This window comes from Rattus norvegicus, chromosome 17 (assembly GCF_021556685.1).
Source record: "Rattus norvegicus strain SHRSP/BbbUtx chromosome 17, alternate assembly SHRSP_T2T, whole genome shotgun sequence".
Lineage (NCBI taxonomy): Eukaryota > Metazoa > Chordata > Mammalia > Rodentia > Muridae > Rattus > Rattus norvegicus.
This window is the reverse complement of record NC_141550.1, coordinates 14,342,116-14,367,574: the sequence shown is the minus strand read 5'-3', so window position 1 is coordinate 14,367,574 and position 25,459 is coordinate 14,342,116. Positions and strand designations below refer to the sequence as shown.

The 25,459-nt window shown below is 48.7% G+C and overlaps 1 protein-coding gene and 1 long non-coding RNA gene across 11 annotated transcripts in view; one reads left to right on the top strand and one right to left on the bottom strand.

Moving 5' to 3' along the window:
- The window catches only part of LOC689316 (hypothetical protein), a 67,804-nt gene that overhangs the window by 40,805 nt on the left and 1,540 nt on the right, over positions 1 to 25,459 (top strand). Inside the window, 1 exon segment of one of the 2 annotated variants that reach the window (NR_144438.1) lies at positions 14,372 to 16,192. This is a non-coding gene — a long non-coding RNA (hypothetical protein LOC689316). 2 annotated transcript variants of the gene reach the window in all.
- Fbxw17 (F-box and WD-40 domain protein 17) lies at positions 6,872 to 24,738 on the bottom strand. 9 transcript variants are annotated; one of them, XR_015640867.1, is made up of 10 exons: positions 24,581 to 24,738; positions 21,625 to 21,662; positions 15,113 to 15,273; positions 14,705 to 14,823; positions 11,508 to 11,717; positions 9,791 to 9,949; positions 8,781 to 9,005; positions 8,224 to 8,399; positions 8,016 to 8,143; positions 6,872 to 7,294 (listed from the first exon to the last, which is right to left on the bottom strand). XR_015640867.1 is itself a non-coding variant. In NM_001082409.1 (10 exon segments), coding segments are annotated over 10 exon segments (1,401 nt in total). In that variant the 5' UTR covers positions 24,671 to 24,691; the 3' UTR covers positions 6,885 to 7,185.

Here is a 25,459-nt window from a genome sequence, read left to right as displayed (position 1 = left end):
GCTGCCACCAGAATCCTCAAACCAAGTTATTTTTTTCTTGCTATGGCAAAGCAGCTTAAGGAAGGAAAGATGCATGTGGCTCTCAGTGTCTGAGTACAGTTCCTCACTGCAGCAAGCATCCGGGGTGGCAGGAACGTGCAGCCGCTGGTTGTATTGCATCCCGAGTCAGGAGCAGAGAGCATGAATTAATGCACACGGGCTGGCTGAGCTCGGGTTGCTTTCTTACAGTTTAGGGGATGAGTCTGCCATCCCTGCATGTGAGTTCGCTTGTGCCCCTCCCAAAGCCTTGCCGAATGCCTTGTCCATCAGCTTGATAACACACACAGTCCTTTAGGACACAAGACACTGAGCTCAGGGCACTGGAGCCAATCCACTGAGGTTAGTGTAAGTGGTGGTGATGGGATGAGATCTGATCCACTGAGATCTGGATACCGCCTTCCGGTCTAGAACATCCTGTACACTAACAACTCCCACTGCCATGCCTCATCAGCACCCGAAGCCGAGAGCCAGCAAGTACAAGGAGTGCTTCTCTCTGCGCATCTAGGGAGTGGGCCTCTTGTATACTTTTATCTACATTTGTGTGGCCTTGCACTCGTGGTGATTAAAAGCCAAATTACCAGGTGTGGGAATGGTGACAATTCTTTTCAGAGACTGTTGTTAACTGAAAAGAACCTGTACTCACTGCCTTGAGAATGTGTATGTGTGTGTGTGTGTGTGTGTGTGTGTGTGTTTGTGTGTGTGTTTCTTGGAGTCAGTGGTTCAACAGGAAAGGTTGGGGCCGTAGCTATGAACAACAAGGATGAAGCTTGCTTTCATATGATGGGAAAATGGTAAAGGGAGCCTGGAAACAGGTACCTCACAAGGTGTCTCTAAACTTTTACACCCAGCAGTGAACATATCCTCATCTGGGGAGCTCAGACCCCAAGAGGAAGGCCCAGGTCACCCCACTAAGCAACCACTCCAGATGGCTTGATTTTCTTGTCCACACTGACAACCTGGAGCAAAGGGGCCTCCTCACTGTATCCCTGACTCCTGTCTGTTGCCTTCTGTGGGAACTGAGCTGACAACGTGCTTTTTAACTCCCTGGTGCCTTTGGTACATAAAGACTTAGGTTTTGGTCAGGCTGTGCTAGCCGCTCACTTCTGTAACTCCAGCACTCAGGCAGCAGAAGTGAGAAGGTCCAGGATGGAGAGTTCTAGGCAAACCTGGGTAGTGAGCTCTCATCTCTCAATTTTCTTTTCTTAAAAAATGGGGATGCAGGGAGACATTTTATGTTAGACGTGGCAGCTAACAAAATAAAGATTAAGCCAAATGCTTTGGAACTTAAATTTCCTTTGCTTAACTGGTTGTTTGTTGTCTTAGTTAGGGTTTCTGTTGCTATGATAAAAACCCAAGACCAAAAAGTAAGTTGGGGATGAAAGGGTTAATTTAATTTACACTTCCACATTGCTGTTCATCAGGGAAGTCAGGACAGGAACTCAAGCAGGGCAGGATCCTGGAAGCAGGAGCTGATACAGAGGCCATAGAGGGCTGCTGCTTACTGACTTGCTTCACATGGCTTGTTCAACCTTTCTTCCTTCCTATATTTCTTTCTTTTTCTTCACTCACTCACTCATTCATTCATTCATTCATTCATTCATTCATTCATTCTACATCCCAACCACTACACCCTCCTTTTGGTCCATTGTTTACACAATCCCTTCCCCCAATCCCCTTTCCTTCTGAGAGTGTGGAGGCCCACTGCCCCTGGGTGCCCCTGCACTCTGACGCATCGTCTCTGCAGGGCCACTGAGGGTCAGACAAGGCAGCCCAGTTAGGGGAGCAGGTTCCACAGGTAGGCAACAGATTTAGGGACAGTCCCCACCCCAGTTGTCGGGGGACCCACATGAAGACCAATCTGCTCCATATTTGGGGGGTGGGTGTCTAGGTTCAGCCCGTGTATGTTTGGTTGGTGGTTCAGTCTCTGTGAACCCCCCAAGGGCCCACGTTAGTTGACTCTTTTGGTCTTCCTGTGGGTTCCTGTTTTCTCCAGGTCCCTCAGGTCTTCCCTCAACTCTTCCGTAAGAGCCCCGAAGCTCCATCCGGTGTTGGCTGTGAGTCTCTGCCTCTGTTTTTACAGCTGGGTGGAGGTGGAGCCTCTGAGGGGATTCTCCTGTCTGCTAGCATAACAGCATCACGGATAGTGTCAGGGACTGGTGCTCGCCCATGGCATGGGTCTCAGGCTGGGCCAGTTACTGGTTGGCCATTGCCCCAGTCTCTGCTCCATCCTTGTTCCTGCCTTTCTTGTAGACAGGATACATTTTGGGTTGAAAGTTTTCTGGGTGGGTTGGTGTCCTTGTCCCTCCACTAGGAGTCCTGTCTGGATATAGGAAGTGGCCACTTAGAGTTCTATATTCCCACTGCTATGAGTCTCAGCTAAAGTCACCTCCATAGACTCCTGGGAGCCTTCCGATCCCAGATTCCTATATCCAAAATATATAAAGAACTTAAGAAGTTAGGCGCCAACAAACCAAATAGCCCAACTTTAAAATGGAAATCAGAGGTAACAGAATTCTCAACAGAGGAACCTTGAATGGTCAAGAAGCACTTAAAGAAATGTTTATAGTGTTCTCAGCCATGGGGAAATGCAAATGAAAACAACCCTGAGATGCCATCCCCCACCCATCAGAATGGCTAAGGTGAAAGCTCAACTGACATCTCCTGCAGGGAAGGATATGGCGCAGGAGGAACACTCCTCCATGTCTGGTCGAGCGCAAACGTGTACGGCTGCTTGGAAATCAATTTGGCAGCTTCTCAGAAAACTGGGAATCGTTCTACCTTGAGACCCAGATAAAAACACTCCTGGGTTTTATACCCAAAAGATGTTTCACCATTACCACAAGGACATGCACTCTACCATGTTGACAGTAGCTTTATTTACAATAGCCAGAAACTGGAAAGAACCCAGATATCCCTCGACCAAGAATGGATACAAAAATTGTGGTTTGTTACACAACAGAGTACCATTCAGCTATTAGAAGAAGGATACTTTGCAGGCAAATGGATAGAACTAGAAAATGTCATCCTGAGTGAGGTATCCCTGACCCAAAAGGACATGCATGGTGTGTGCTCATTCATAAGTGGATACGAGCCGTAAAATACAGGAAACCCATGCTATGCTCCACAGACCCAAAGAAGCCGAACAAGATGAAAGGCCCAAGTGGGGAAGCTTGAATCTCACTTAGAAGGGAGAATAAGATAGTCATAGGAGGCAGAGAGAGGGAGGAAACTAGATGAGAAAGTGGGGGGAGGGCGGAGAGGTTCAGGATCAGGTGTGGGGAGAGACAGGAGAGGGCCAGAGGGCTGGAAGAACGAATGGAAATTGCTGGCTTGCAGGGGTTGGGTATCTGTAGGTCACGTCAGCCTGCTTCCTTATAGAACCCAGTCTGGGGATGGCATCACCCCCATTGATTGCTAATTGAGAGACTTAACGGCCTTACAGCTGGATCTCATGTAGGCATTTCTTCATCTGAGGCTCCTTCCTCTCCGATGACTCTAGCTTGTGTCAAGCTGACTCACAAAACCAGCCAGGACGTTTGTGTTGACTGGCCCTTGGACCTGTAAAGGGAGGTCATTTCTAGTTTGCAGCGTATGTGGTGAGGAAAGGGCAGCTCTGTGGGTGACGTCACACTTGCTCCATACTCTTTTACTCGACGTCACTTTTTACTGAGCATAGCAATCTATTTTGGCTGTTTTCCAGTTCTTGTTCCCACAGAAGTTTCTTGTGTATCACACAATAGTTCTACAAGCATGCATTCTAAAACAAAATCCACCGCGTATAAATAAGCCTTTTGATGTCATGATACGCAGTAAATAAAGGTGTGATTCCTGTATAAGATAAAAAGAATGGGGGGGGCACACACTAGGGATTGTGCCATGAGTTATCTGCATCCCTGTTTTGTCTATAATTTTCCTTTTGGCCTTTTCCATTTGAGGAGCGATAATGTGCCAGCACACGGGAGGATCTGACTTTATTCACTGGGGAAGCCTCTTCAGCTTTGATCCCCACACACCCATTGAACCCTCTCTCAGTGTGCCTAAGCTTCTAGATCCCTTGCTGTTTCTTGACCCTCTATTCTGCTGTATGCACTGATGCCAATCGTTATTTAATAATTGGAGCTTCTGTTTTCTTTATAACTCACAGGGCAGGCCTGTCCCATTCTCTAACTCTTGCTTCTACAAGTCTGTTCTTGTTCTTGACTGGTTGTAGCTCCACGTGTAGTTTAGGATTTTTTTCCACGTAAAAACTATAGCAATACTGTCAGTATTCTGTGTACATGGAAATAATGACTGTTCTAGAAAGTCTTTGTCTTCCTCCTGTACATTCTACTGTTCCCGTGAGCAGGACACTCCATCTTGCCTAGTGGCTGGTACAGTGACTCTCACTCACACCTGGCGTCGTTCTGCCTCTCCTTTTGGGGTGTCCAGGCACCTCGGGGACACCAGCTCAGAGAAAGCAGGGCAAAGTCTGGAACGGGTGGTGTCCCTAGACCCCAGCCCACCCCTTCCCTCGGGGGTGTCAGATGTCGCCATATGCCAGACCAAGGAGGATGGAGTGGAGTTTGGGACAGATATGGTGCGTAGGCTCCGGCCCAGCGGGGAATGCTGGGAGTGTCACACCTCTTAACGAGGACTAAAGAGGTTCTGGTGAGGCGCAGGGGTAGGGTCTGGATTCCTATGGCGTCTACAGTGTGATGTAAGTCTCTGCAGCCAAAGGGAGCCTGGCCAGGCAGATGGGGTTCATGGTCCCTGCTGAGTCTTCCCCTAAGTGTTACAACTCAGTAAAAACAACGACTCTGAGACCATTCTTGGTGAAATAACTTGTGTGTTTTATTCCATGTGGGTAGGGACTATATGAACCTTGGGAAGTGGGGATGTGATTTGGGGGTACATGCTTTTGGCTAAGGCTATGGTGCTGGTGACGCCTCTATTTGCACGGGGAAGAATTCTAGGGGCTGTGCTACATGACCACCTCGTTGAGGGTCATGGTTAAGTGTTCCAAAGCAGGCATGGGGGCATGGAGGGCCAGCTCTACTCCTGCCATCTCAACCTCAGATTCCTGGGGTTAGAGCATGCTCCACCTCAGCAGTCCATGTCCACCTGGTGGCACGGCCAATGTGCCCTACAACATGGGATGCTTTGCCAGTATTGCAGAGTTTGGCTTTAGTAATTCTAACAACTTATGTAGGTTTCTAAAATATAGTATCAAAGGGGGCAACATTTTTTCTTTTTTAGAATTTATTTTTATTATATGTGCATTGTTGTTTTGTCTGCATGTATGTCTGTGTGAGAGTGTTAGATTTCAAGGTACAGTTGTGAGCTGCCATGTGGGTGCTGGGATTTGAACCCAGGTCCTCTAGAAGAGAAGTCCGTGTTCTTAACCATTGAGCCATGTCTTAAAGAATGCAATATTTTTAGAACTTGTTTATATTTTTTAAAATCCTGTATTATCACCTCCAGATAACACTTGAACTTATATACTACTACTACTACTTCTTCCTCCTCCTTCTCTTCCTTCCCTCCTCCCTCTCCTCCCTCCTCCCCCTCTTCTTCCTCCTTCTTCCTCCTTTTTTTTTTTTTTTAAATAGTACCAGGACTTGAGCCCTAGGCTTCACAAGCTAGGCAAATGGTCTGCAGCACTAAATGACATTCATCTCTGGCTTCATTTTACCTCATATTTTGAAACTAAGTTGCTCAGGACGGGCTTACACTCTTTAAGTAGACTAGGCTGAACTCTCAAAGTGGCAGAGGTGATGAGCTTGTCTTGCCGGCCTGGCCCCTTGGTTCGTCTCTCACTTGGTTTGCAGAAGGAAGGCTCACATAGCTTCATGTGCTCACCTGTGGCTTCTTGCCCCATCAGCTGCTGTGCCCACTGACAGTACCGGAAGGGAGCTTCAAAACATGGAACTGGAGGACTGGGGCATGTAGCAGTTTCTTTAAGTCTCTTCTTGGGGGCCCAGAGCACCACACCCAAGATCAATCCGTTCAGCAAGATTAACTGGCTATGGCTGGTCTTGGCCCCTTGTCTCCAGTAAGACTTCCCTTACCACGCGGGTTCACAACTCCAGAGCAAGATCCCTAGAGCGGTTTGTGTTCCTGGGTAGGGGCACTAGGCCCAGCCTTGAGTCACTGTAATGTCAGAGCAGACACTTTGCCAAGGAGGGATTTAACAGGAATCATCTGCTGAGGACGCTGCTTGTGCAAGGCCCTGCAAACGGAACGTGCCCGTGAGGTCTCCAGCAGAAACCAGCTTTGCCTGGTCTGACCCTTCCCATCATCTTCAGAACATGACCGTTACCTTTCTTGCTGGGCCACAGTATTCATGTCTGCTGGTTTCTCCTCCTCGTTGTTGTCCATGGCTGTCTAGGGATGGCTCAGTCATAGAACAGCCTATGGACCTGTCTGTGGTGGAGTTAAGTTAGGATTCCCACTGACAGCTTCAGGGGAGGCAGTCTCATGATGCCATCTATGTCCTACACGCCCACGGTCATCTGTGGTACACAGACACTGTTGTTAAACTTGGCAACCGAGGAGGCAGGGTGCCAGAACAGAGCCTGGCCGTGCCCTGCTGCTACGCCGCCTGGCTCCATGTAGCTCCCCAGCCTTCTCCTTGGAAGTGAGGTGCTCTATTGACCTAGGCCGAGGTCTGTTTTGGGCTTCCGTGAGTGGCTGCCTGCTCATACTGCTCACACTTGGGAGCCTAGCAGACACCCACCAGCCCAGCCAGGGCTCCCCTGCTGACCCTGCCACTCTGCTCTGTTAGTGACCTTGAGCTTTCAAAATGACCTCACAGAATTCATCTCAGCAACAACAAAGTCCACGTACAAATGTATGTCTACAGCACAGGCAGATAAAAATATTTTAATTACATTCTTGATAACAAAAGCAGCTCTATGGCCATCTGGACGCTGCAAACAAGCAGGCCATTAATTATCACTACCATAAGCGGTCCACTCTGTGACTGGAGATGGTGCTGATTCTCCCGTGCTTCTCTGAGCAGGACAGGAAAGCCTAAGACAATAGAAACTACTTGACTGGCTCACTGTGAGAAGGCAGCGGGCACCTTGCTAGTTCTTTCCCTAGAGCCAACAACATCTTTGGTAAGGACTCTGCACACCAAGCAAGAGCATCTTCAACTGGTGGCGCCTACCCAAGCTGAACCTTGTAGCAATATGACCTCAGAATACTTGTTCCAGTGCTTCTGGCTTCCACCCCAGCAATGCTCCTGCTGTCGCTTTTCACGTGGGTGAATCCACTACGAGGAAGAAGGACATGCCAGGCATTAACCTTGGAATAAAGGCAGACGTCTACGTAAAAAAGATTTTACATGAAGACAGAGCCCAGCCTGCACCATCCCAATCCTACCTAGCCCGCTACCAAGACTGGAAAAGGTACTGCATTCTTCAGGGGGAAGGGCATGTCAGGTTCCCCCAGCAGGGCTGCCTGAATCACCATGATCCACGTGCGTCTCCACCAGGGTCTACAGTGCACCCATCCACAGTCAAAGCTTGTGTGCCCGTAAGAGCTCCCAGGACCTTTTCAAGGTCTAACCTGCATCTAGCCCCCATGTTCTCTGTGGACTATACACAAAACATCTAAATTTCTCATCTATTTCATTTGCAAAGTGTGGGTAATATCAGCATGGGCTGGTTTTGTCCAATACAGGAGACAACACACAGCACCCAGAGAGAGCTGGGAAGTCTGATCTGTGGCAGAATAAGAAATGGGTGTGCACCGTGGCTCATCTTGAGACCCAGCTAACGAGGCTGGACTTTCCCACAATTCCTTTAGAATCATTCCTTCCAGCAGATGTGATATGCACATCTGGTCTCAGCTATTGAGGAAAGTGAGGCAGAGGAATACTTTATGCTGGAAGTTTGAAACCATCCTGGGCAACGTGGCAAAACTTATTGCAAAAGAAAGAAAACCAGTGCTTTTCCAGTCTACAGATGCAGGGCTGGAGAACAGCCAGTTACCTGGCCCATCTGTGAGATCCCCCGAGCAAATGATAACAGCTCTTGAGAATGGGAGACGTGTTCTCCTTATTCCACACGTAGACACACAAGGACAGGTCCAAGGCAGCAGTGATGACACGGTCTGGATCCTTGAAAAGAAGTCCAGTGAGCTCCAGCCATGGGTTCCCAAGAGCAGCAAGCATGTCCCAGAAGGGAGTACCACACTCACCACCCACACAGACGTGATGGGCTTCTGGTGGTCCTGGAAGGCCATCAGCTGCAGGCCGTGAATGTTGAACAGCACCAGCTCTGACCCAGAGGTGAGCAGGATCACTTGGGAGCCGTGGCCCTGCATGAGGTGAGGAGTCATGGTGTCTGGCAGGGGGAAGCTGGCCAGCTGCTGTGCTTGGGAGAATAAAAGCACACAGGTTGCTTCTCTGGGATGGCCGTGTGCCTCACCCAATGATCTGGTACACTGAAAAGTGCAGGACTTTACAGTTAGAGAGCTCGGCCCCTAAAGCTCAGTCCAGGAGCAGTAAAGTGCTGGGGTGCCACCACCCACAGAGAAAGAGACCATGGGTGTGGAATTTACTCCTGAAGACAAGGACCACATGGGGACCAACATGTGCTAAGCATTCCACCACCTAGGACATGAAATCATGCAGCAAAGGCTCCAGGCCACTCTGCTCTCCTTCCCCGGAAGGGAAAAGAGACTATCCTGGAGGAACTGTGAGGAACCTCTCCTCAAGTACCAACTAAAGGCTTTGGCCAGCACAGGGACCTTACCCAGGATGCTCACTCTGTCCCTGGACTTGTTGGCCTTTAACTCGAAGGTAGTGATAACCAGATGGACGCCACTGTCATCTCTGTGTGTCACCATGAGCCTGGCCGCCTCATCTGGAGCCCAGCATGCTCTGGAGCTCAGCCTGATGGGGAGGGTAGCAGAGGCAGGAAGTCTGTCTTCTGATGGGTGTAGCAAGGGCTGAGTGTAGAACACCTGTGGAAACACCCCTGTATGGTCACAGTGTGGTGAGGGGTCTGATTGTTCCCAAAGCCCTCCAGCCCCAAGCTGACTTCACCCTCTGGCGGGACGGCCTGGACACCTGGCTGGTCACACACTGAAGCCTCTATTCTAGGCCCAACAGGGCAACCCAGGTCATTTTCCTGTCCCCCTTCTAGGCTGTGGGTTACAGCATCCTGTATCCTCTGTACCAGACTGCTATTTGCTTCTTCCCTGGCTACCACGTCTCTCTCCTGTGTTCTACCAGCTCTTCTTTCTAGGGTCTAACTTGTAAGTTAGGTTCTGGCACTCAATCAGGGTTTCGCCTCTGGCAAATGACTGGACATCTCTGTGTCTATGAACCAGGTCACGGTTAGTATACTCCTTGTGACTTGCAGGGCTTGCTCCTGACCACAGAGGATGAGGCAGAGCAGACCCGCACCCCGTGCATCATATGCTCTCTTCCCCAGCACTGCATGGGCCTCACTGTGCACTTGTCTTTGCCCTGATCTCAGCTCAGACAACATGTTAGGACCATCCCAGTCGAGATGCCCAAGCCCAGCCTATTCAAAGCTGACTTTGCCCCTCCTAACAGAGAGCTGACCCTTTTAGCTCATAGCATGGTGACAGGAAAGAGTAAGAGAATAACAGGACTGGGCTTCCTGCATGGAAGGCATCACTTGTGCCTGGTCCTGTGGTGGTCTGAGAGCCCATGTCCTGCAACCATGTTGTGCAGAAACGTTAGCCACCCCCCACTGCAGCAGGTTCACCAGGAACTGGGTTCCTGGGCACTGACCTTTGGGCCTAAGTCGGAGTCTTGTGCAGACACAAGTACCCACTGTTTGTCAGGTGAGCACATGAGGCTTACAGGGGTGTGAGGAAATGTGGCCACTCTGAAGACGACTTGCAACTGAGGTACCGTCATGGTGTAGAGGGTCCCTTCAGCACAGGCTACCTGGAAGAGAAAGAAAGTGAGGAGGAGGTGTACCACCACATCCTGACAGAGCCGAGTCCCCGCTGAAAGGTGGGCACAGCTCACAGCAATGTAAGTGTTCAGAGCCGAGCCAAGTCCCCTGCAGGAGCCTGCCATGTAAGCCAGGACAGAAGCAGCCCGCCTCTGTGTTTCCTCTGGCACTGAGGGCAATTTAAAAGGTCAAAAGAAAATGTTTACTAATTTGGGAAGGTCACCCTGAGTACAAAAGTCACTATAATTTCTGCTACACTGAGTGCTCCTGCCTAGACCCTGTATATACACTCAGGAGGGTGCCTAAATTATCATCATTAGGTCGAAAGTATGCATATTTAAAATGTTTCAGGGGCTGGGGATTTAGCTCAGTGGTAGAGCGCTTACCTAGGAAGCACAAGGCCCTGGGTTCGGTCCCCAGCTCCGAAAAAAAGAACAAAAAAAAAAAAAAAAGTTTCAAAAATTGAAATAACCACCCAACTCTGGAAGCCAGTTCAAAGCACATTCCCACTTTGCCTGTAGAAAAATAAACATTTTAACACTTCTGGGTAAGACTGTGTCCTGCATGTGACCTGGTGAAGGACAGAGTCGGAACAGGAACAGCCACTGTCCTCAACTCAAAGGAAGTGACAACAGCTGAGACGCGAAGAACAGTCAGGCAGGCGCCAAAATGACCAAACAGCTTTATCCACGGCTGTGTTCGTGTGTGTGTGTGGGGGGGGGGGGGGCATGTGCGTATGTATGTGTGCATGTCGGGGTGAGGGTGGGGACTGAGTGTGTGTGTGTGTGTGTCAAGCCAAAACCTCTGCAGTAAGCCAGGCAGCATCTGGTGGAGGAAAACCTGTTTTACTTTCAATACAAGTACACAATCCTCAACACCCAGCCACAGGTCTGCGTGACAGCTGATTTCCCCAGGGGATAAGTTCGTGCTGGAGGGGGCTCTCATCGTGTCACTGTATGACAGAGGGCGGACTCCAGGCACTGTATATCGGGGAACCAGCTGAAAAGGGTGCTCCCCTGGGGTCCTGAGAGAGGAGAGGAAACCCAAGCCAAGGAGCCAGAATTTAATCCATTGCGACTTGGGGTGAGGACCCTTGAAGGTGGCTGTGGAGACAACGGGAAGAACAGACACTGGCAAACTGAAAAGCAGGGTGCACATGGTATAAGGTACCGGCCCCTGAAGGTCAGGAGCTCTGCCCCTCATAAAAAGCTACAAAAAGTGAAGGAGTGAAGAAACACAGTTGACAGAGGGCTCCAGCACACAGGAAAGCAAGGGTTCATGGCTACAAAAGGAAGAGAGTGCACCCTGCAGGCTCCCACCACATCAGCAGAGGCTGCGGGGAACAGTTGATGCCACCTGCTTCTGAAGGACAGACGAGCTGCCTACAAGCTGCCTTCCCCTCAGGCAAAACAGAGCCAGAAGAGCAGCGCCCCGCTATGAAGAGGGAATCGGGCTCCACCCACCACAGTGGCTACCCCAAGAGACGGATAGACCCCGAGGGGCTCCAGAGAACGGGTGGGTGTGTGTGCGCATGTGCGTGTCACTCACCAGCAGGAAGGAGCCCTCTGGGTGGTCGCAGGCCTCCATTGAAGAACAGGAAGTGGGTAAGCTGAAGAAGGCCCATTCAGACCCTGTGTCTGTGTTCCACCCCCGGATCAGGCCCTGTGTATCCACAGTGACAACCAGCTGCAGCTGAGGGTAGGCCACCAAATTCACCAGAGGGGCAGGCTGCACAGGGCTCGACCACATCTCTGTGCCCTGGCAACAACAAAATTAACTATTGACATTGGGCTTGATTTATTCCATAGATAGATATGGTTTTTTATCAATCAGCATAGGTTTCCTGGGCCTACTCTACCAGGCTCCGTAGCAGACCGAGGCTGACCCACCTGTGTGGTTCTAGGCTCACCCAGAAACAAACCTATGTCACACATGACAGGGAATTGCTAGATTAGGTTAACTGACGTGAGAATTTGATGAGCTGGGGTCCTGGACTGAATGAAAAAGAGAAAAACCTAGAACTCCAGCTCTCAGGGATCTGACACCCTCATCTGACCACCATGATCTCACCGGCGCATTCACACATGAACAGCAAACCTTCAAAAAGATTAAATACTAAAAGAATCCCGTATCTGGGTGTGGATGGACGCAAACTACTCTGATGAAAACAAGCAAAATAAGGCAGGCATGGCATCACGAACTGCTATCCCAGTGACTGGGAGGAAACGCTCAAAGACTCCCATAAGCGCCAGGCCGGCCTGAGCTGCAGGGCAAAATCCAACCTGATCTCAAAAAGCCAGAAGGGCAGGAGAAGGGGCAAACTGTTAACACTGTTAATTTGAAGGACTGGAAGGAAGGGATGGAGAATATTTGTTCATCAGAATTGTCTAGTTTCTGTTTGTGCTTTTGTTGTTATTGATGGTGAAGTGACTGTCTAGGGATTCAACCCCAAACCTCACCCATGCCAGGCAAGAGCTGCCCATTCACTAATCTCCCAGCCTGCTAGGCAAGTGCTTCTGGACTTCTAGGAGACTCAAGAAAAGTTCTGCAAGGCTCTACAGTTTCTTCTGATAGCATTTCCTCAAAAGCATCCCACAGCAATGTGCCAAGAAATAATTGAAGCTAATGAACAAATGAGAGAGGGGCAGACAAAGGAGAGAAGAAAACACCAGCCCTCCAGGTACAGACGAGCGCCACTCACTAAATTCCCTCCCAGCCAGGCGGGCACTGCCTACTCTCCAGCCTGCCAGTTTGTTTTAGAACCTTTCAAGGCACAAACACAAGCCAGCTGCGGTTTGCACATCCTGGGGTGCCGACACTAGGGAAGCAAGAGAATCCCAAGTTTCAGGCCAGCCTGAGCTATACAAGACCCTACAAACCACATGGAGGAGCATGTGCTACCTGACAGAAGCCAATTTTAAAAGGTACATACTGTCCTTCTATCTGGGCTGCTGCCACAAAATGCCAAACACCCAGCAGTTTGTATAGAAATGGGGTTTCACACATTTCTGGAGCTACAAAGCCCATAATCAAGGCATAAGCAGGTTTGATTGTCTGGTAAAGGTTCTCTTTTCATGTCCTTAAATAACATATGGTGGGAAAGGAAAGGGGTGTGAACCCCTCGGTTAGAACCTTTCAGTAGAGGACCATAGATCTGTCACCTCCAGAGCTCAGGCAAAGACCCTGCCTGCTACTGCGAAGCAGGGCTCAGTGTGGCCCAGCACCAGCTCGACATCGGACTCCTTCAGGGAGAAAGGACAGTAAGATCTGCTCACAAATAGCATTAAGGCTGGGACCAGGCCGGATGGCAGGAAGGGCTGCTGGCGTCCTGCAGGCATCCCACACTGGAGACAATGGAGAGGCAGCAATGCAGGGTCTGGGGTGACACCGCCTGCCCGCAGCCACACAGGCCACTGAGCAGTTTTGTATCTCGGTTTCAAAAAGGAGCAATGACCTGAAGTACTGCTGGGGGTCACTACTCTTCGCTTGTTTAGACATTGTCCGTGGCTCCCTTTGTGTCACAGCGGGCCTGGTAAGTAGTTTTGACAGAGATGGGCCTACGAGGGGTTAAACAGTTGGTCGAGTCGTTTCAAGAAAATGCTGCTGGCCCACTCAGCACATCACTCTTTTCTTTTGGCAACAATGGAAAGATGTCTTTTTAAATTATTTACCTAATAATTTGTGTGTGTGTGTGTACAGAATGAGATGCTATCTCCAAAACAAAACACAAAATACCAGGCCAGCACCAGCAGATGGCCTCAGTCTGTCTCCAGCCCGGGCAGGCTGAGACTGCACACTTTCCTTTCAACCAGGGCTGTCTCCTCCCATCTCACTAAGTTCCCATAGCTGGCTGTTTCCACGCGCACCCACGCACTTCCAGATTTCCGTGGCTGGCCGGGATGCACCCTTGCACACCACGGTCTGCTGCACTAAGAGGCTAGAGGCTGTTGTTTCGAGTGGATTCTGACCGGAGGGTTTCTGACCTAGAACAGTTTGTAAACTTAAGATGCTAGATTCTGCACCCAGCGATTGTGTTACCTGTTGGTTCTAAAGTAAGATTGTGTGGTGTTTTCCTTCATGCGACTCAACTGAGTTCCAGAGAAAGGAGCAACAGAGCTTAGTGTGCAAGGGTGCATCCCAAGCAGCCACAGGAATTTGGAGGCGCCCGTGGTGACAGCCATCGATGGGGTTCAATGAGACAGGAGGAAAGGGAAGAATGCGCTCTCTCAGCAGAGGCCGTCTGCCGGGGCAAGCTGCCGTTAGTGTGGATGCTTTTGTTTTATATTCCATCTAACACTTCAGATTTTACATCTGCACAAGTACTGACAAGGTTCAAAATTCTAGGCAAGTTGTCCAGGCTGGCATGCGCTCACGCACACACAAAGGGCTGACCAAAAGCTGTCTTCTTGCAGAACCTCCTGGTGTCAACATGAGTTCCAGCATGGAGGACCGTGACTGTGTGGTTTGCTGTGAAGTAAGGAATGGCAAAGCAGCTGTCATCCCAGGCACAGGCCACAAGAGCCCCCACCACCATCAGCAAAGTCTGGTCTCAAGAGGGAAGCCAAGCATGTGTCACACAAAATAGGTCACACTCAAGTTTCCAAAGTCCCCTGGCTGTGCTTGTTATCAGTTTGTCCTACTGGTGACAGCCGAAGGCACAGCTCAGATGTCTCATCTGCAAAATGGGACACCTGCCCTGCATTAAGAGAATCACCCCAAACGTCCCTCCCCAGGGTGCAGCTCACCTCCTGCAGATCCCAGGCACGCACCGTACAGTCTGAAGACACAGTGCAAACCACGGACCTTGCCTTTTCATCAAAGCGGTACTCGTGGGGTGAGACGTAGGCCAGCTGATCTATCGTTCCTGGAAGAGAGCACAGGCAGAGATGGATCTGACACACATGTGTTCCTCTTTTCCCATTATAGCCACTCAGCTGGTGGGTGAGCACTCCCAAGAGCAGAGCCTACCGAGGCCCGTCTTGCCGTTTTAGACAATTTAGAAATGGAGATAGCAACTTATTCTTTCCCCCTATGATATGATAGACCTGCATTCATCAACTGGCATCAGCTGGGATGCCAAGTACCCCAAGACTTGATCAGGAAGAGGGGGATCGGTGGGAGTGGACATGGCTCCTACACTCTCCAGCCCATACCTGTGTGCCCAGAAATAGCTTTGCAGATGAAGTCCTGTGGCCGCCCAGATTTCACACGGAACTCAAGCTCAGACCGGCAGAAATAGTACTGCCTCCAAGTCTGCGTGCCCAGGACCACTGGGAGGGCCTTGCAGGGGGCCCATCGCCTCAGACACAGCTGCCTGAAACACAAACGCACAAGCTTAGGCAGGACACAACAGTCAGTGATTCCGAAACCAGATCTAGCTTTGAATTCTGGCCTCGAAACCAACTGTCCCTACCTAGGCCTCAACTTCCTGCTCTGTCGAACGGGGGCAGTGCTGATGATAAGTGAATGGTGGCAGTGTGAACCATGTGTACCTTTTATATGACAGGCTGCCCCTCACGGCAGCCCTATGGAGGAGGCGCTCACCACCATCCCACTCTTGGGGACACAGACGCTAAAGGACGGATTCATGTTGCCAACTATGTCAAACTCCCCACTTGCCCTTGCTGTTCTGTTGGTCCTTCCTGAGTTTCCTTGCTGTTGCCAGGGGTCAGAGGGTCTCTTCAGATCCACCTGTTTGTCATTATGACACTTCTTTACACGCCTGACCCCAAACTCTATTCAGTGCTGGCATTCAGCTGCTTTCAATACTGTCTGCGTATGCCTCTTCCAAAACCCAGCGTTCAGCACATTACGTCTTTTAAGCCAAAGTCTGCCTCAGGAGTGCTTGCCGAGCAAGCACAGCCTTTGATCTCCAACTCTCGTAACAAAAAGAAGAAAAAGGAAGACTTAAGTGTATCTCGTGTGTACAGCATTAAGCCGGACCATTTCTCTCTGCCAGTTCTGTGGCTCCTTCCAAGGGAAAGCCCTTGGGTTGTGTAATCGTGTTTTTCATTATTTTAATGCTCTCTTGGATTAAGCCCCAATACTTCATTACTGCCATGTTTTGTGTTAAGCACGGTCTAATATACTGTTTCAATTTCTTGGTCATTTCTTTGTATTACTAGTTACTGTTCAGTGGTTGGCTTTAAGATTATAACTTGGATTTTGAAATACGAAGTTTTATTTTTTGACTAGTACACAATCAATTTTCAGTAGTAAAACTTCTGTGCATACGTGTCTGTTTCTGTCCTTCCTCCTTTAACATGTGTCATAAATCACACCGTCTTACACTGTAGACCCATTAAGGGACTTTCTATGCTGTTGTAAAGGCGTGCACTTGCCAGAGCCTGGGAGACTGAGGCAGTACAGGCGCTGAGCCTGAGCCAGCCTAGGCTGTGAGGAAAGACGGCCTGTGTAAGAGTCGGAGTGTGGTGTGTTGGTTTAGACCCCAGCTGGAAAAGAGAAGAGCAGGAGATGGGGTGGGTCACAGTGCTTTGCTTTCGTACCACAGTCGACAACGTTACAAAAGGCACTCACACCACCTCCACACCGTGTTTCTACATAGTTCCTTTTGCCTTTACTGCTGGTATGTGTTTATGTGGACTAAAGCTCCTGTCTGGAGTTGGAGAGGAGTAGCTAATGGTGCTGTGAGAGCTGAGTGCAAGAACAGTGGAGGTCTGGCTGGGGAGGAGAGCAGCTTTCAGAACTGGAGCTAAAACAGAATACTCTGCTGCTACCCGTCATGGGTCAGTTCAGAAAGCGGAGAATGTGGTCAGATGGGAAAGAGCCTGTTCACAGTTCCACAGTTTGAACACCACCAGTACAAACTGACCTTTATCCTAACTTACACATCCATTGTATTGGCTGATTTTGTGGGCTAACTTGACACAAGCTAGAGTCATCACAGAGAAAGAGCCTCTCTTGAGGAAATGCTTCCATGAGATCCAGCTGTAAGGCATTTTCTCAATTAGTGATCAATAAGAAAGGGCCAGGCCCATGGTGGGTGGTGCCATCCCTAGGACGGTGGTCATGGGTTCTATAAGAAGGCCAAGGGGTTGGGGATTTAGCTCCGTGGTAGAGCGCTTGCCTAGCAAGCACAAGGCCCTGGTTTCGGTCCCCAGCTCCGAAAAAAAGAAAAGAAGAAAAAAAAAAAAAAAAAAGAAGGCCAAGCAAGCCATGGGGAGCAAACCAATAGGTAGTACTCCCTATGGCCTCTGCATCAGCTCCTACCTCCAGGATTCTGCCCTGCTTGAGTTCCTGTCCTGTTTTCCTCCAGTGATGCACAGTGATGTGGAAGTGTAAGCCAAATAAACCCCGCCCTCCACAAGTTGCCTTCTGGTCGTCACAGCAACAGAAACCCCCACGGTCAGCCTCAGTATGTAAGCTCTCTGCGTGTATGGCACGAGGCCTCCACTGCTCACACGTCCGGGCAAATGTGGTCTTGGACTCTCTGGTCTATAGGAATAAAGCATGTGGACCAGCCCCAGACAAAAAGAGCTGCTGAGTGATTTTGTTGGGCCTGCATGGGATTGACAGCTGTCAACATCAAAGAATCATGATGCTACATCAAAAAGAAGAACAAGAGAAAAATGAACTTGTGAGCATCGAGATGTTGTAAGGAAGTTAGGCGATGAAAACGGAATCCTCTGTTACCTTCTCAAGAACATTTCACTCAGGGAGAGCTCTGCCCTGGCTTATGTGTGCCCCCCACGGGCTATAGCGGCAGCTGCACTGCCACTTCATCCATGCAGATGATTTTGTTGAGCCGCACACAAGGCAAGACCTGCCTTTACCTAAATTACCTACAGTTCCCTAAGAATGGATTTCAATGAAAGTCTGCTTTGAACCTGAGATTGTTTTTGTAATCAATATTAGTTATAAAAGCTGATGATCGGCACCCCAGGGCTGACCCTGTGCCACAGCTCTCCACACCCAAATCCCACCTGGAGAGAGCTGGTCTCCCAGGGCTGCTGACACACATAAGATCACAGCTGAGACCACCACTACTGCTCCAAAACCTGGCCCAAGTGGGGACACAATTGGACCCCATGGGACACAGGAACCACGGACCAGCCTGAGACAGGAATTCAAAGTCCATACCTAAACACAGTAAAAGCCAATATACAGCAAGCCAATAGCCAACTTCAAACTAAATGGAGAGAAACTTGAAGCAATCCCACTAAAATCAGGGACAAGAAAAGGCTGCCCACTCTCCCCCTATCTATTCAATATAGTACTCGAAGTCCTACCAGAGTAACGAAAGGAGATCAAAGGGAGACAAATTAGAACGGAGGAAGTAAAGATATCACTATTTGCAGATGATATGATAGCATACATAAGTGACCTAAAAAATCCACAAGAGAACTCCTAAACCTGGTAAACATCAGCAAAGTGACTGGATATAAAATTAACTCAAAAAATCAGTAGCCTACTCAAAGGATAAACAGGCTGAGAAAGAAATTAGGGAAACGACACTTCACAATAGTCACAAATAATATAAAAATATCCTGGTATGACTCTAACCAAGCAAGTGAAAGATCTGTACGACAAGAACCTAAAGTCTCAAAGAAAGAAATTGAGGAAGATCTCAGAAGATGGAAAGATCTCCCATGCTCATGGATTGGCAGAATTAATATAGTAAAATTGGCCATCTTATCAAAAGCAATCTACAGATTCAGTGCAATCCCCATCAAAATTCCAACTCAATTCTTAATAGAGTTAGAACAATTTGCAAATTAATTTGGAATAACAAAAAACCTCAACAATAAAAGAATTCATGGGAAAATCACCATCCTTGACCTCAAGCTATACTACAGAGCAATAGTGATAAAAACCGCATGGTATTAGTACAAAGACAGGCAGGTAGATCAATGGAATAGAATTGAAGACCCAGAAATGAACACACACACCTTTGGTCACTTAATCTTTGACAAAGGAGCCAAAATTATTCAGTGGAAAAAAGACAGCATTTTCAACAAATGGTGCTGGTTCAACCTGCAGTTGGCATGTAGAAGAATGTAAATTGACCTATTTTTATCTCCTTGTCCAAAGCTCAAGTCCAAGTGGATCAATGACCTCCACATTATAAAACAAGATATGATGAATCTAATAGAAGAGAAAGTGGGAAAGAACTTTGAACACATTGGCACAGGGGAAATTTTTCTGAACAGAATGCAATGGCTTATGCTCTAAGATCAAGAATCGAGAAATGGGACCTCATAACATTGAGAAGCATTTGTAAGGCAAAGGGCACTGTCATAAGGACAAAACTACAACCAACAGATTGGGAAAAGATCTTTACCAATCCTACATCCAATATATACAAAAAACAAGTTATCCTCCAGAGAACCAAATAACCTTATTAAAAAATGGGCTACAGAGCTAAACAGAATTCTCAACTGAGGGATACTGAATGGCTGAGAAGCACCTAAAGAAATGTTCAACATCCTTAGTCATCAGGGAAATGCAAATCAAAACAACCCTAAGATTCCACCTCGCACCAGTCAAAATGGCTAAGATCAAAAACTTAGGTGTCAACAGATGCTGGCAAGGATGTAGGAACACTCCTCCATTGTTGGTGGGATTGCAAGCTGGTACAGCCACTCTGGAAATCAGTCTGGCGGTTCCTCAGAAAATTAGACATAGCACACTACCTGAGGGCCCAGCTATACCACTCCTGGGCATACATCCAAAGATGCTCCAACATATAACAAGGACACGTGCTCCACTATGTTCATAGCAGCCTTATTTATAATAGCCAGAAGTTGGAAACAAACCAGATGTCCCTTAACAGAGGAATGGATACAGAAAATGTGGTACATCTACACAATGGAATCTACTACTCAGCTGTTTTTAAAAAATGACTTCATGAAATCCGCAGGCAAACAGACGGAACTTGAAAATATCCTGAGTCAGGTAACCCAGTGACACACATACACATACACATACACATACACATACACACACACACACACACACACACACACACACACACAAAACCCACACATGGTGTACTCACTGATAAGTGGATATTAGCCAAAAAGAAGCTCAGAATACCCATGATACAACTCACAGACCATATGAAACCCAAGAAGAAAGATCACACCAAAGTGGATGCTTCTGTCATGCTCAGAAGGGGGAGGAAAATAATCTTGAAGTCGAGGGAGGGAGGGGTCTTGGAGGGGGAGAGAGAAGGATGGAAAACGGGGCTGGTTCAAATAAGAAAGGGGGTGGGGGAGAAGTACAGAGAGTAAGGAATTTGAAAGGAGGAGATTAGCAAGAAGGGAGGGGCAACTGGGGGCCAACCACTAGAAAGTCCCAGATGCCAGGGACCCAAGAGTTCCCAGGATCCAACAGGGAGGACATTAGTCAAAATACCCAACAAAAGGGAGATAGAACCTAGAGAGACCACATCTAGTGGACAGGCATGGTCCCAGGTCGAGGGATGGCCACCCATCACCTCAAAAATACTAATCCAGAATTTCTCCTGTCAAAACGAAATGCAGGGCTGGAGAGGTGGCTCAGTGGTTTAGAGCACTGACTGTTCTCCCAGAGGCCCAGAGTTCAATTCCCAGCAACCACATGGTGACTCACAACCATCTGTAATGGGATCTGATGCCCTCTTCTGATGTGTCTGAAGACAGTGATGGTGTATTAAATAAATTATTTTTAAAAAAACTGAAATGCAGGGACAAAGAGTAGAGCAGAGACTGAAGGAAAGGCCATCCAGCCACTGCCCGACCTGGGCATCCATCCCATCTGCTGACACCAAACCCAGACACCATTGCTGATGCCAAGAAGTGCTTGCTGACAGGATTCTGGTATAGCTGGCCCCTGAGAGGCTCTGCCAGAGCCTGACCAATACAGATGAGGATGCTCACATCCAAACATCAGTCTGAGCATGGGGACCCTGATGGAGAAGTTAGGGCAAGGACTGAAGAGCTGAAGGGGTTGTAACACCATAGGAAGAACAACAATATCAACCAACCAGACCTCCCCCCAGAGCTCCCAGGGACTAAACCACCAACCAAAGAGTACACATGTGGGAACCTAAGGTTCCAGCTAGATATGTAGCAGAGGATGGCCTTATCGGGCATCACTGGGAGGAGAGGCCCTTGGTCCTATGGAGGCTCAGTGACCTAGGGTAGGGGAATGCCATGGTTCTGAGCAGGAGCGGGTGGGAGGGTAGGACAGCACCCTCATAAGTGGCAGGGGAGAGGGGGAAAGAGATAGAGGGCTGGTGGATAGGATACTGGAGAAGGGGATAACATCTGAAATTTTAATAAACAAAATAACCAATTAAAAAAAATAAAAGCTAATGAAACCCCACAGGACCTAAGATGCTGAAAATTGAGTAAGCTAAGATAGCCCTGAAATAACGGAGAATTCTGGGGTGTCATAGTTACCCCCAAATAAAAGCAAAGACCCCCCCTCCAGCTTTTGAAGCAACTTCATGTTTGAACAGTTGTTTCCCATTAAGCGTGACTAAAATACAACTCCCACCTGACCCTCAAGGCTGCCTGTCCTACGTTTAGCCTGAGAGGACTCAGCTGCTGCCCATCCTCCAGCTGCTGGTAGTTTTATCTTGGTATAAGACACTTGAAAGCCACTTCTGGTGAACGAGCCCCTCTCCTTTGCAGGATACCCTTGGCTCCTCTTCACTCACCTCCACAGTTCATTGGTCATTGAAACCTCATTCCAGACCTAGAATAAGGAGTGGGAAAGACAGATCTGGTCAGTCAATGACCATTTAGCACCATGGCCTACCAAATCCCATGGAGGGGAACAAAGAACAAAACCAGCCCTGCATTCAACACAGCTCAACCCGGGGCATTCCAAACCATAGAACCACTAAATGGGCCAGTCACAAAAACAGACAGTGCCTAGCATAACTGTCATCAGCGAGGCTTCATCCAGCAACTGGTGGGAGAAGATGCAGAGACACACAGCCAAACATTAGGCAGAGCTTGGGGAACCCTTCAGAAGAGGAGGAAGGATTGGACGAACCAGAAGAGTCAAGGACACCACAAGAACATGGCCAACAGAGTCAACTAAGCCAGGGTCATAGGGGCTCACAGATGGACCGACAACCAGGGAGCCTATAGGCGTCTGACCTGGGTCCTCCACATATGTTATGATTGTGTAGCTTGGTGTTCCTGTGGGACTTCTAACAGTGGGAACAGATGACCTTTTGGCTGCTTTTGGGATCCATGTCCTCCTACCGGGTCTCCTTGCCCAGCTTGGTCTTACTGTTACTTGTTAGGCCAAGTTGGTATCCCTGGGAGGCCTGCTCTTTTCTCAATGGAAACTGAGGAGGAATGGACATTGGGGGAAAAGGAGGTGGGCGAGGGACTGGAGAAGAGGAAGGAGAAACTGCAGTCGGAATGTAATATAGGAGAGAATAATAAATAAAAGGCAAACAGCCACCACCAAGTGATGAAAGGGAGGTTCAGTGGGGTTGATGGGTCGGGGCCCAGGAGCTCAGAGACACAAGGGCTGGATAGCTGGTCTAAAGAGATGTAGGGAAACACGCCAGATATGCAAACAACTCATAAATATGAAAAGGATGGTTGTGTAATTTGCCTCAGAGCACGAGGTTCTGGTTGGAAAATAAACAGAAAAAGGACCCTACTGCTCCCAAGCTTCCAAGTAAAAATGCCAGTAAGCTACTCAAGCATTTGGAACAGCATCAGAGGTAGAAATCATTTACCTGTTCACTAAGTTAAGCTCACCAGGCGAGAATACGACCACCACCACCACCACCAATTTTTGAGCCAAATTTGAAGCAAGCTTTATTAACTACTGACCAAGACATGCATATTGGCCAGGATGATGGACCCTGGACAGGTCCATACCTGGTATTTCCAAAGTATGTCACTGGATTACATTAGATGGGGGCTTATGTAGGCAAAACCCATGAGGCTGCATACTTGCCACCTCTGTCCACTCAGGGCAAGTACGTCCCTGACTTACTTCTCGCCTATGTACTTCCCACCTATGTGTGATGAAGCGCATCCTGTGTAGTTGAGGTAACCAATCTTGTTTACAGAAATGAAAACTCGTGGCTTGTTATCTTACACGAACAACAGCCCCCGGCATTCCAGAAAATTTTCTGTTCTTGTACAGGTGGGGCTTGCAAGAGAGAGGCAACTTTTGCTCTACAGATCTCCTACCCACAGTAATTTAAACTTAAAATATAACTTTAGCCATCTCCATCCATCAACCAAGATGTTAACTAGTCGCTGTAGGCAGACCATTCAATCACGACCTCCATTTTCTCTCCAGGGTCTGTCAGGGACAAGGTGTAAAATGACCAACTGTTAGAATGTGGGGTGAGTTCTCCAATTCACAAAGTTTTGACAACTGATGCAAAGGAAAAAGATGCAGGCCCCAAGAAGTATTACCATGTAGCAGAAAGAAGAAATAGCTAGAGATACTGGTCAAACTACTGCAGCATTAAAAACCCACAAGGGCAGACAGGAAGGTCCCTCACCTGGTAAGAAAACATGGCTCGCTCAAGATCCTAGGCACTTCCCCCAGAACGACAAAAAAAAAAAAAGCACAGAACTAGATGATGCCTTATCTACATACACATCCTTAGTCTAGAACCTTCCAGCTTCACTGCCAGATGTCAACTCTGGGTCCTCTGATGAAGTCTGAAGTGAAAAGACTGAGCTAGCCAGAGTCAGGCTGTCTCTATGACAGGCCAAAGTTTCTGTTTCCCAGAAATGAGAACCGGGATCCAGGAACTTCCAGTCAGCCAACCACAGCAGTGGACAGCCAATCTGAGGACACCTCGCCTTCTGGCCTGAAGTAAGGATAGGTAGCTAGAATGAGTAAGCAACCGGCTGGGACGTCTCCTGAGCCTAAGGAATTGTACAATCAGTCAGGCCCGGAGAGATAGAGATAAAGGCGCACACCCCTTCCTGGAATTCCCCGGACAACAAAAGCTGAGCTTGGAGTCCACCAGGGGTCTCCATTTCCCAGTGGGGAGAGCCCAACTCGCCGGAAACTCAGCTCAGTAAACGCTCTTTGCTTTTGCGAACTATCTGAGTTTGGGGTACCATTCTTTGGTGATCCTAACAGAAGAGCTAGTGGCATGCTTGTCATTTGATGGTTTTGGCAAAGTTGACAAGATTGGAATGAATAGTATTGGTCTCTTTCTGTGAGTAAAAGCTTTAAAACCGAACAGGTCTGAAACTGCAAATTAAGTGTTCTGTTCAAGCAACGTTGCGTCTAACCTTTTGAACATTTAATGAAGACACACTACAATGCACCGGGTACTTGGGATAGACATTAAAGAGGGAGAGTTTTTAGCATTTTTTTTTTTCGGTCACAGTTCAGTAATGAATCTGGCAAGGAAAAATAAGTACCTTACACTAACAGTGATTAGTCGCCCTTGCAGTCAGTCCTTCAGGGGAAGCCCACTGCAGGGGTTTAGAGAGTGCTAGGGGCAGATGACCACCAAGACAGGGGCGTGGTCAACAAAGTGGACTGGAAGGGTAGGGCGGGGCCACCCGGAGCCATCCGAGGCCACCCGCCAAGCCAATTCCTGGAGGAGAAGCCCTTCGACCCCGGGCCGGCGGTACGCGCCGGTGGGGCGACCCCGCCCGGGACCTCACCTTGTTCACCTGCGCAGCGCGCAGCAGGTCGCGGGCCTCCAGGAAGGAGAAGACGTGCTGCAGTTCGTGCGGGCCAAGCTGCAGCGCCATCCTGCTTGCCACGCCCCAGCCCTGCGGGCGTCCGCTTCCTCCACCGTTAGAGAAGCCCGCCCACATGCGGAATTAGTACTGGTTACTTCCGCTCCTGAGCTCTCCTCCCCAGCTGCTGACCCTTAACTCCATCCTGCTCTGGCCTAGCGAACACTGAAGTTAGAATAGCCTGATCTTGACCTTGTTTTTCTCTCTGCCTCTCCTCTTACAACCAGTCTTTGTCCCTCACCGGTTCTGGCTTCAGCCTCCTCCCTGCTTATGATTCTGCATTGTTTTTATATGCATTCGGTGTTGTCCAGAAATGGGCTGCGCCGTAGGACAAAGCGTAGGAAGCATGAATCTTCTATTGTGATCAGTTGCTTCCTCTAATACTGCAATTTACAGCTTCTGTTAACACCACGCACAAATAAGTTTAACCTTAGAAAAGAGAAAGTTTTGAGTACTGTGTGTCCGTAATGAACGCTTCTGTACTCCTATAGGGATCAGGGCAGCTACAAGCCCACACTGCCCATCCTTGGCCATAGACCATCATTACTGCCACTGGTGGGCAGGTGAAGACATTTTCCCCAGTCAGAGCCACACCTTCCCTAAGCAAGGTGAGGCCTGTGTGGTTCTGAAATGATTAAGGGAGCATCATCTTGTTTCGACTCTCATTTCCTGTCTGCTCAGATAGCTCGGTCTGCAGTGGCCACACATTTGACATTTCCGTGGCTTTGACCATGGGCCAGATATATTAACCAAAAATAAACTACAATACATTTTAAAGGCACAAGCAAAAAAAAAAAAATG

Bases quoted from the DNA above. Each gene is read 5' to 3' on its own strand.
- Fbxw17 (XM_087590988.1), bottom strand. From the start codon at position 11,708: ATGTGGTCGAGCCCTGTGCAGCCTGCCCCTCTGGTGAATTTGGTGGCC. The intron at 9,950-11,507 runs GTGAGTGACACG...TTTCTCTTCCAG, and splicing joins CAGAGGGCTCCTTCCTGCTG to GTAGCCTGTGCTGAAGGGAC. The intron at 8,144-8,223 runs GTGAGTGTGGTA...CTTCTTTTCAAG, and splicing joins CCATCACGTCTGTGTGGGTG to GATCCAGACCGTGTCATCAC.